This window comes from Sinocyclocheilus rhinocerous, unplaced genomic scaffold (assembly GCF_001515625.1).
Source record: "Sinocyclocheilus rhinocerous isolate Xijiao unplaced genomic scaffold, SAMN03320098_v1.1 scaffold1364, whole genome shotgun sequence".
In the NCBI taxonomy this organism is placed as follows: domain Eukaryota; kingdom Metazoa; phylum Chordata; class Actinopteri; order Cypriniformes; family Cyprinidae; genus Sinocyclocheilus; species Sinocyclocheilus rhinocerous.
Window position 1 is genome coordinate 607698 of NW_015627534.1, and position 12571 is coordinate 620268.

The following is a 12571-nucleotide window of genomic DNA, read 5'->3' on the forward strand; positions in this document are numbered from 1 at the left end:
TAATAATAATAATAATAATAATAATAATAATAATAATGTGTGTTAAAGTTTTAGAATTTTGTTGTGTGCTTTTGTCATTTTTAGTTTTTTTTATGTCTATACAGTTTTTTTTCTTGTTTTTTTTTCTTGGCAACAAACTGAAATAAAAAAGGTTTATTTTATGTTTTATTTTATTTCAGTTGACATTTGTTTCAAGTAACAAAATGTGTTTTTGTTATGGTTTTAGTTTTAGTAGTAATCCTGTGACAAAGTGATGAACCATCAATCTATGGAATATGCAATATCTATTACTGCCTATCTGTCTATACTACTGCTGTACAGATGTGTAACTCTCTCAAAATAAACCATTTATTTAGGGCAAAACACTAAACCAAAGCGTTATAAATACATGAAAATGCTCAACTTTAGATTATTTATATTTGCAAAAACCATTTCCAAAGGTATTCATCTAAAAGACATCTTTTTAGAGCTTCCTTAGTGTGTCTGTCCCTTTTATCCCACACACATGAGCAGAGAGCCACCAGCTGGATCATTACCCAGGAAGCAGGCAGACATCACAAACACACACACACACACACACACAAACAAACACACTCACTTGACAGACTTCATGGATTTGTCGAGCTTGCCGACTGGGGAGCTTCCGGGAGACTCATTCCTCCTCCTCAGGAAAGCGAGTCGGTTCTTCATGTCTTTGGCCCTGCACAAAAAAATGCACAGAAGGGAAAGAGCTGAGTTCTGCAGGTCATAAACAAACCAACAAATCAATCGCAGTCATGGAAAACACAACCCCATAAATCCGATTGTCAATGAAGTAACCCATAAAAAAGTTAATCCGCCGTACATCTTTTCCTCAATTCGCAGTTATCAAAGTTAAGAGGACGTCTGAACTTCCCGGAGCCGTTTTGAGAAACTCTTTCTGCCTCTCGTCAATCTCTCTTCCTTCTCGCCAGTCCTGCGTCTGAGCGAGAGGATGAGTGAAGGGAGGGTTGTGCCACTCTCCACACCATCGCTCCGCTGTTCAGGTGCCACCGGAAGTCCCGGAGGCCTTAACCTAGGGCCGATGGGCCCCGGGGACCGCTGTGGAGTGCAGCTGCATCTCCAAATCTCCAAAAACCTGACTGTTCACCCCTGGATCCACGTCTCTGGAGATGCATGCTGAGCTCCGGAACCTCCAGATGCCCGTCCTCCCTCTGCCTGACCTCACGTACCTTTTCCAGAGGAACAGGCTTCGCACAATTTCCGCCCACTGATTTCCACTGTGGCTTTGCAGATCCTCTGCCCTCATCAGCTCTATTTGGCCTCTCGTAACACAGGCACATGCTGATGACAGTACCAAAAAAAGAAGCTGAATACCATTTTTGGCTCTCCCAAAGCCACAGTTCCCACATAAAGCACACACCGAGTGTTCCTGCGGTCCATGATTGTACAATAGGCGTGAGGTGTTGTTAGAATTCTACAATTCAAATGCCTTTTACAAGATGCTAGAAAAAGCTATATGATAAATTGCTAAGTAAAATATAATTTTATAAATGACTAGTAATAATCACAATAAGCAATTCTTCTGCCACGCAATATAGCATATCAGCATAACAGTTCAGCTCTTTATGTACTTGTCGCACTGAAACAGACAGTGTATATCGTCTATTGTATAACAACTCATCGAATCAGAATTTAGTGTCAGAACTATTAATTTTGTGATTTGACACTGTTTATCAATGTATTTATCAGGCCGTTTGTGTTAACATCTGTTATATCTGTACATACACTCCATTCAAAAGTTTGAGGTTGGTAATATGTTTTTGAAAGAAGTCTCTTCTGCTCACCAAGGCTGCCTTTATTTGATCAAAAATACATTAAAAACAGTAATATTGTAAAATATATTTTTTATATAATTTAAAATAATAATAATAATAATAATAATAACAGTGTTTTATTTGAATATATTTTAAAATGTAATTTATTCCTGTGATCAAAACTGAATTTTCAGCATCATTATTACTCCAGTCTTCAGTGTCACATGATCCTTCAGAAATCATTCTGATATGCTGCTCAAGAAATTTTTTTGATTATTATTATCAATTTTGAATTATCAATGTTGAATCAATGTTATTATCAGTGTTGTTATTATCAACAGTTGAGCTGCTTCATTTTTTTTTTTTTTTTTTTTTTTTTTTTTTTTCAAGATTTTTGGATATATTTTGAAATTGAACAAAAAAAAATCTGCATTTATTTGAAATAGAGTTATTTTGTTACAATGTCAATAATTTTGCTGTCACTTTTGATCAATCCAAACCTTTTGAACAGTACAGCATATATATATATATATATATAATTTTTTTTTTTTTTTTTTTTTTTTTTTTCATTATGGCAATTTTACAGTATTTATGGACGTAATAATTGGATATACAATGATTTGTGTCAACAGTGTGAACATAGCAACAGCCTTTGAAATGCAACAGCAGAAATAAGTCAAATTCTGTAATAACCAGCGGTTAATAATCTGACCAAAAATGTTTCAGTCCTCTGGCTATGATGACAGAATGCGTAGACAAGCCTCAACAGGAAAAAGGAAGTCTGCAACTATTTATGACATATTATGTCGTCCTGTACGCCAGAGCTGCAAAAAATTCCCCCTCTTTAAGCAGATCTAGCTGGTGACCAGGCCGGCCAAAATACAACACCAGGCTCTTCTCTTTCCAGGGAAAATTACAGCCCGAGTTTTGAGTGAAAAGTTCATACATCAGGATTACATAATTCAAATAGTTTCATTTAAATCACAAGTACCCCCCATGTCCCAAAGCGAAGGTTGTTAGTATCTGAGAATCCAATCTGCTTGGCAAGCTGGGAAATGAGATGATGAAACATTAGTCAGCCATGGTGTGACTAACTGAGAGGAAGTTCCTCACACCAGATGCTTGAGAAAGAAGGCAACAAAGCTATTTTGAAAACTATGAAAAATCAACTGCTTGAAAAAGTATGCCAGTTATCGAGGAGTCCAAATGCTACACACCTATAACCTATAATGGGTGCATACATCTTTATAATTTTATATAATTAACTACAATAAAGTTGTAGTAAACAGTATTTATGACTGGTGTTAACATTTGAGGATGATGCCAAAGGAAATCTTTGTCAGATTTAGTTGGGGAGAATAAATGCGCGTGCACATGCTGAGTGCTGTAGTACAACCTCAATGAGAATACAATATACTGAGAACTTCATTCTGTTGTAATATTTGACATTTTTAAACAATTTAAACTATCTAAAATCGTCAAGTCAAATCTGCTTTGTATTAAAGGGGTCATATGATGTTGCTAAAAAGAACATTATTTGGTGTATTACGGATCAGCTCCAGGCATGACGAAGCAGATATAGTCTTCTTTTGGAAGGCCAAACAAAGTAGGTTCGCTTTCACAACGAAACATTTTACAGATCTTCTTTATACACCAAGAGCTTGTAAAATTGAAATCGCATCATATGACCCCTTTAAGCTCTCTGACGTTTGACAAAGGCATTTGCACATAAACATTTCTTATTGTGGATTCTCTGGTGAGACATAAGAATGTGAAAGAGCTCAGAATTGAAAGCTCAGATAACATCATAACTGCTGAAATCATCAGTCTTTTTAGGAGATAAACTGACTCACACACATGGCTTAGATTTCAAACAGCTCTCAAAACATTGAAAAATGCCAAATAATGCAGTATTTTGGATGGATTCCGGTTGATTGCAAGTTGGTATGTCAAACTTTGCCCACTTGAGAAAGAAACGGAGCAGAGGAAACAAATAAATCACAAGATATTTAATTCCAAAGCTCTCTTTGTACAGAAATAGTGCTTTTACAAAGGAATAAACGAAAGTTGGCCAATAGGAATGTGTCAGACTGATTTATTTTTTTAACTTCCAGTGGGAGATCTGGCTTAAAATGAGAAGGTCTGAGAAGGAGGGTGTTGGATCATACGCACAAGAGGAAAGATTCTCGTCAGTTTACGGGCCCTGGAAAATATTTAGAAGTTTAATGAAACACTTTATGATCCAGCTCGGATTTCACTGCGATCTTATAAGCTGTGTAGCTTTGGCGAAAACAGACAAATGCAAACAACAGAAAAACTGACCTAAGAACAGTGCTTTGGGACTATAGCTAATATACACAGTGACATAAAGCTGAGTTTGTCTTCATTCAGCACAGAAACTCGTCAGGTTTTGTAAGGCTCCTAGAGTGATATTAAATGCAATGCTTCCACCTACTGGATATGATCATTATTAACATGATATATGGTAGAGAGCTGTGACACCACCAGTTTAACCACCTACAAATTAAGCTACAGGAATAAACTTGCTATCACCACCAGCCTCTTAAATATAAAGGAGGCAAATTTTGAGACTAATAACTATACTGAAACTATTATTTAAATGTAAACCAGAAGTACAATGTATAATATTTAAAATACTGTTTAAATTTGCACACACACACACACACACACAAACTATTAGTATTACAGTACGTGAGAATTTTTACATAAATTACAAAATACAAATTTAGACAAATTAGGTGTTTCACATGATTTTTCATATCTTTCACATGTATTCATTCATTCATTCATTCATTCATTCATTCATTATTTTGCGTGCCCAGTAGGAAATATACATTTCTCAAATATTCCTTCAGCTAATAATGTAATAAATCAGCTTTTTTTTTTTTTTGGAACAAGTTGTCCTACAAGATGAAGTATGACCCACACTAAGATCTGATCTCACAATCCCAGAGTCAATCTGAACAGAAGCTACTGAGAAACACTACATTTAGAAGTTGGCAACTTCTCCAATATGCTTGAAACAACCATCAACACATCACATGTTCTTCATGAGATAAGAAACAGAGATAAGAAACAGCCATATTCAACCATATTTAACCAGTCAGGTGCATCAAAACAATAAAAACATTTTTCATCTAAATACAAAAAAAAGTAAGTGTCTAGTGATCGGATCATATTTAGTGTCTCTTGGCCACTAACAATCCACATTCAGTGAACATTCCTGTGCGTGCGCGTGTGTGTGTGTGTGTGTGTGTGTGTGTGTGTGTGCGTTTTTGTGACAAATGAGGACATACATTTGTATAATGACAAGGGTATGACATAGGTATTACAAGGAGAAGGTGACTTTTCAGGACATTACCCCATGTCCCCACTTTTCAAAATGCATATAAATCACACAGAATGGAGTGTATTGAAAATCTGAAATAGCACAAAGTTTCCTGTGAGGGGTTGGTTTAGGGGTAGGGTTGGTGTAGGGCAATAGAATATACGGTCTGTACAGTATAAAAACCCTTACGCCTATGGGATGTCCCCACTTTTCACAAAAACAAACCTGTGTGTGTGTGTGTGTGTTTTTGTGACAAATGAGGACATAAATTTGTATAATGACAAGGGTATAACATAGGTATTACAAGTAGAAGGTGACTTTTCAGGACATTACCCCATGTCCCCACTTTTCAAAACGCTTATAAATCACACAGAATGGAGTGTATTGAAAATCTGAAATAGCACAAAGTTTCCTGTGAGGGGTAGGTTTAGGGGTAGGGTTGGTGTAGGGCAATAGAATATACGGTCTGTACAGTAGAAAAACCATTACGCCTATGGGATGTCCCCACTTTTCACAAAAACAAACCTGTGTGTGTGTGTGTGTGTGTGTGTGTGTGTGTGTGTGTGTGTGGCCAAGGAAACAGCATGCAGTGCCACAGTGTTGAGATTCCACACTGCTTTGCAACAACAGCATTAGTTATGGCCATGTGGCATCAGTCAGCCTGCCCTTCTGCACGAGAAGAAAGCCACGCCAGTTAAAATGTGTTACAGAGTATTAGTTGAGCTATAAAAAGAGGAGGAAAGATGACTGAAATATCACTCAAATACTTAAGTACATACTTGGCCTTTTGGCTAAGATCGAGCAAAATAACAGTGCTGTTACAGTACTTCCCAAAATATGCAGTGCAAGTAGAGAGTGCGGGGTAAGATGAGCTTTACCAGAGGAAAATAAGATGCACTGCATGCCTGTTTTATTGCTCTTTCATAGCCCTGGAGACTAAATAGTGATTTCAGCATTGTTTCATTTAAAGGAATAGTTCACCCAGTAATGAAAAGTATGTGAATATTTACTCAGCTTCACCCTTCCAGCCAAAATATGAGTCAATAATCCATAATAAAGCTTCCTCCAGTTAAAAAGTCCATCTTCTTTTGTCTCTCACATCAAAATCCACCCACATATTGGTTTAGAACTGTTTTGGACTGTTTTTGGCTTGCAAATGGTGCTTGATCAGTGCATATTGCTCTCCTGATTCAGACAAGACAACTTTTTCACTTGGAGAAAGCAGTATTATGGACAGGAGTTAAAATGCATTAATGATGAATTTGTTTCTTACAGCTTTTGCAGCTTTTGGCTTCACAATATGTCGATTGGACTGGAGTGGTGTGGATTATTGTGATGTTTTTAGCAGCTGTTTGGACTCTCATTCTGACGGCACCCATTCACTGCAGAGGATACATTGCTGAGCAAGTGATGCAATGCTACATTTCTCCAAATCTCTTCCCATGAAGAACACCATTACACATTTGGCTATGCTTTTAGCCAAAGCGACTTGCATTCAATTTTATCATGTCATGTATTAGGAAATCAAACCCATTGCCATTACTAGTGCCATGCTGTACTGTTTGAGCTACAAAAAAGAGACACAGATGAGTCAACTGTTGACAAAGTAAAAGTACAGAACTATTAAATAGGGGTGCTCCGATCAGGATTCTTGAGGCCGATCACTGATCGCTGATCACAGAAAGCAGTATCTGCCGATAACGATCACCGATACCGATCTTTTTAAAGCCTTCTTTTTATCATTTATAACTATTTATAGTGATACTCCAATCATGATTTTTAGACATTTATATTTAGGGCCTGAATTTCATTTTTGAAAATGGGGGGGAATTCCCCTCACAGTACAGTACACAGTACAGTAATGCAATTTTTCACAGACATGTTTAAACACAATAAATATAAGCAACACATTATTCAATGCTTTTTACTTTTGCATTTACTTCTAGATTTATATATTCAGTTGCTCAAGCAATTGGCAAAACATTTAAACTACTTTTCTTATGTTGCCACAAACTTACCATTGACAGAAATAGTCAGACTCTACTGCTATTTACTGCAAAAAAATGCGCTGTTACTTTAATTCAGCCCTTGTAGCGCAGCAAAAATAGACTCGGTGTGGAAACGATCTCTGCACTGCTGCAGACGCACCGCTCCTTAACGCACTGCCGGACAGCAACCGTGTGAAGTGTGCACGCTTTATTAATCCGTTAACATGAGCCCGAAAAAATACGCACCACATTCGCACTGCAAACGGAGTAATGTGAACCTGGCATTATGTGTGTGCGCTGCAAGTGTGCATGAGCGCAGTCTCCAAGAGAGCGCGCGAGCGCTGAATGGTTAAACACTGGCAAGAATTAAAAAGTAATGCAATTTATAAACTTTAGTGACGATGTGACACTGCCTCGATTGTGCAAGTGACAATTCCTGTGTCAACTGTGCAGCTTGCAGCTGGCTAGTGCAGACGCGATGTGGTGATTTGAAGACATTTGCGTATTTTGAGAGAGAGCGCGCGCAGTGATTCACTCACGCTGTTTGTAAAATTACGTCTCACACAAAGTTTTCAAATTACTTTATAAGTTATTTAATTAAGAAACATGAAGGAGTACCTCACCTTCAGCATTATAATTATTTCACCTGCGCCGGACAGAGACTGAGATGATGCCGCTGCATGTCGTGCCAAACCTTCTCATCAGCTTGTGATTGGTTTTTTGAGATCGGCCTTTTTAGAGACCGCCGATCAATCATCCCAAAGCGAGTATCGGCCGATAGTGATCGGTAGCCGATCAATCGGAGCACCCCTACTATTAAATTAACGTCAAAAGCATAACTCAGAATTGAAAGAATTAGGTGAAAGTTTTGGACAAATGTCATGTATCAAAATTAAACAAGAGAATATGCATTTCAGCAGTGGAGGCGCCAGAGAATTTTGAACGCAGGTACTGAAGGGGTGCTAGATCATTGACAGGGGGAGCTGGGCAATTAAAAGTAAATATAACCAAAACAGGTTATGAACTTGAACAATGCTTAACGTGGCTCAATGCATTAGACTGTGATATTAAAAGACCAAACTGCCCATACTTTATTAATAAAGCATACTGTGTATAGAAAAGCAGATGAATCCCGAATATGAATGCAATGAGTTTAACTTATTGACAGAACTCACTGAAACATTTTTAATCCCGTTTCATCCTTATATCAAAATAATTAATTAGTACAGATTCTTCACGACAGTGATTATATACACAGATCCGTTATAAACATCCAGGGGTCTAGTGATTGAACTTGTGCTAAGCCTGTTAGCGGTTCTGGGTTCTAAGCTGTCCTCATTAAAACCAAATGTGTTCATCAATGATTGCATATCAAGAGCAGGGACATGTTTGCGCATGCATTTTATTTTGTGATTTCAAACAAATAGAGAGTCTCCACAACAGTTAGCAATAGACTGAAGCACTTGTCTGTGCACAAGTTGCTCTCACTGATAACAGCGGCAACGAGCACTCAGCATGATTTAAAAAGCAACACATTTCAGCGCCAGATCGCCTCTGATTTAACACAAACGAACAAAATTGAATACTCTGTTAGTCAACTAGAGATCTTTCATTTGTAATAGATATATCTGTGCTGCGAGCTGTTTCAAAAACATGCAACTCGCATTAACAGGGGAATATCCGATCTGTCCGCTTACACGGCAGGCACAAATGCACGTATCCGATTTATATCAGATTTATTTCCACATTTATAACCGATCTGAGAATATCAGAATCCATGTGCTTTTTTCCTGCTTACATGTTCGTGGGCCATATCCGATGTGTGCCACATAGGAGGAGAAAATCAGAATTGGTCCACTTGAACCATGCAGTGTAAATGCGGCCTAAACGTGACTGCATTGCTTGAGCGAGGCAGCAGTCAAATGTCTATCATTCATGAGAGATCGTGACCCCTCATTTAGAGAAAAAACATTGGGCTAATTATCAAGCAGAAGCAGCTGCTCCCGCGCCTCCTCATGGCACAGGCCTGTAATCTCTCGGCAGGAAGGACACGCCCTCGCTGGAATTTATCAAATTAGGATGCTCTGATCCAGCTCCTCTGGGCCTGTCGACAGACATTTCCCCACGGCCAGCCCTGCAGGGTAAGCCAGAGATAGAGGAGGAGAGGAGATGGTTGCAAGCCACAATTATCTCCAGGCTTTGCCAATTCCCTCTCTGCCCGGCTCATATTACTGCCCATAATAGAGCTCAGCGCTATTCCAGTCCGTGAAACCAGGACACTTGCTGTGGGAAAGACATTTAGAATGTGACAGCTATTGTGATGACTCGCGGTAAGACTTCAGTTTAAAACAGATGTGATGTGGGTTCACATCCAAACAGGAGTCCTGTTTCTAAAGTGCTGGATTTCTGCACCAAAACACTGGTTTGGCTATGAGTGATGTCGTATTCGTTCAAGCAATGTGTTTTTGTGTGCATGCGTGCACTTCAGAATACATCTGTTCTTGTTAAGTGGTGTGCAAATGTCTCACCATCACTTTAATGTCACCTTTTCCTTAGTGCATTAATGGAGACCATTTCGTGGACTTCACAACTAAAAACTAAGAAACTTTAGACTAGTCATATGGGATTTTATCACATTAAGTCACAAAAGTTGTCTGAAACTTCAATTTCATGTTCAATTTTTTTAATTGGCAAAAAAGTTTTGTGAATCTCAAAAAAAAAAATCACTTTAAAAATATATTTTAAAAGCCAATTCATTATTAATTCATCAAGCTCAAGGATGTTTTACATTTAATTTATTATTTTGTTTTTAATTCACTATTATTCTCTATTATGATTCTAATTATAGTTTTTTATTACTTAAGTGATATTAATGTTTTATTAAAATATGAAAAATATTCAATACGGTAGGTATAAATATGAATAAATAAATGATGAATAAATATTTAACAATTTGAATAAAATGTAAACATTTTCTCATTATAATAAACTGTAAATACAACATTGCAATAAATAATGCAACAAGTTTTTTTTTATTCATTTAAATATATATAAATTTTGTGTGCAGATAGATAGATAGATAGATGGATGGATGGACGGATGGACGGACGGACGGACGGACGGACGGACGGACGGACGGACGGACGGACGGACGGACGGACGGACGGACGGACGGATGGACAGACAGACAGATAGATAGATAGATAGATAGATAGATAGATAGATTTCAACATAGTTTCAACATAAACAGTCCAAAGCAGAACCTCCAAACATCAAAATCCTAAAGAAAGAAAAGCTGAAACATCAGAAGCCCTCCCAAACGCCCTCTCAGACGAACCACGGGAGACGTGAACTCCAGTCACCCTTATCTTTTCCCTCTTCTAAAGTAACCTCTTGCTTTCTATTTTTACCTCCCTCCTTCCCTCTTCTCATTACTGTGAGAACTCTCAGAGCAGCAGAGGAGACACTCATAGGAGCGTTTGGTCCCTACCTTTCAAGGTACCTCTCAGAGAAATCCACCATTGTGTGTAACGTGTGTGTGAGGGGTGGAAGAGCAAGGTGCTGGGACCGTCACATTCCTCTAACCGCACACAGAGCATCTGTGTCTTTATATAGCACAAGATCGCATGGAGGCAGAACTATTGTGAGCCAATCACAGGCCAGATCTCCACTACCCCAGACTGCTGTACTGTGTGTCAGTGTGTTTACGGCACACTTACTGTTCCACATACAGTCTGTCTACATGTAGTTGACAGCTTATCTATGAATATTTATTTTTTTATGTTAAATTGATTTAAATGTACAAGTGAATATTTTAGGTGGTGTTGAGTGATCACCATTTTTTATTTATTTGTTTGCTCTCACTAGTTCACTTCAAATAAACATGGTATCGCATCTGCCTCTCTCTATCTATCAAATAAACACGGTATATACCCATATATACCCACTGTACATGGCTTAGACATTAGAGCACATGCTATGGATCATTGAGACCATTCATGATCACATTGAGTGGCTTTCACCAGATGCCCAGTAATTTCATCTCTGTTGAATTTCTCTTTGAATGGAAATGCTCATAATGTGGTAATGTGATGACAGCCACTTCAGACACCACACCTGGGAACTGTGGGCGAAAGCTCATGTTGTCTGCAAATGCATCCTGTAACGTGAAAGCAGCTGTGTCCTGGGCCCTTGGGTGAGCCACAGCTCAGCTGTTTCCAGATCAGTTGAACATGCAGACTGGACGTCTTTCTCTTTCACCAGAGGTATGCAGTTATACTGATCTCAGATGAGTGCAAGTGTCTGCTTTCCGTGTCTAGTCTGCTGTCATAAACCAGGTGCCAAAAAGTTCTTAGAAAAAAACAACTTCCTACTGTTAGAGCCAAACCAGGTGCAGCTGCTATCACATGAACTGATCTATGTAGGTGGACGTTTTTGCCCTTATTAGGAGCTTTTAGATCAAACTTGAAAATGCTTCTAGCAACTTAAGATCAATTTCACACATCATTGTGTTCTCAAGTGTGTCCTTTTTTGTAACATGACACAAGCAGGGGAGAGTGGGATTGTTGTAACATGGGGTGAGTTGTAACACCTTTGGATTTTATTTACTTATTTATTTATTTAACAAAAAATTGAATTGTATTTATTTATTTACATGCAGTACTTGACCACCACCCTGACAGTACAAGTTCTACAGCATCTCTGTGTTCAAATATAAATGATATAAAGGACAAAACAAGTTTTAAGTAGAACAAAAATTGAAAAAAAATTTCTGTAATATAATTAGATTTATTTAAATATATTCATATTTAATTTGACAATATTTCTCCAAAATGTTGGCTTAAAATGAATTAAATTATTTGTTTGGAGCACATCTTTCTACTCTTTAGTTACCACAAGCAGTGTCCGTGTCAGTGTCAGCACTTTCATATTTCCCTGCATATGCCACAGATATTAGCTGCTCAGTGAGATACTTGACCTGATCTTTCATTACAAATTTTAGAGAACATACAGCTAATAAAATGAGATCACTAGGGAACTCATTTATATTTTCAAAGGGTCTGCTAATATCTATGATATGACAAGTCACTGTAGATTCTCAACGGTTGCTGAGATGTCATACAAACTGTAAAAGATATGTAAATTCAGGGGAGAGAAGAGAAGATGTTTGGTATCACATTCCTGGTTAAAGGTGGGGTAAGCGATTTTTCAAAAACGCTTTAGAAAACTGATTCGGGCCGAGTAGCAAAACAAACTTGTAGCCAATCAGCAGTAAGGGGAGGGTCTACTCATGATGTGGAGGAGAGAGCGTTCAGTGCAAAGGTCGGACATTAGCCGAGCCGAGCGACAGAAAGATAGAGATGGCGGATAAAAAACAAAAGAGGAAAACGTTTGCGGAACAAAAGAAGGCTTAAGGCAATAAGGCAAGAAGTAGGACC

The 12571-nt window shown here is 38.1% G+C and overlaps 1 protein-coding gene across 2 annotated transcripts in view; it reads right to left on the bottom strand.

Annotated features, from left to right (window-relative positions):
- The window catches only part of LOC107728018 (regulator of G-protein signaling 3-like), a 182450-nt gene that overhangs the window by 5500 nt on the left and 164379 nt on the right, over positions 1-12571 (bottom strand). For both annotated transcript variants that reach the window (XM_016538079.1, XM_016538072.1), the window contains one exon: positions 599-700. In XM_016538079.1, coding sequence (XP_016393565.1) covers positions 599-700 — 102 coding nt within the window. The remainder of the gene's footprint in view (positions 1-598; positions 701-12571) is intronic.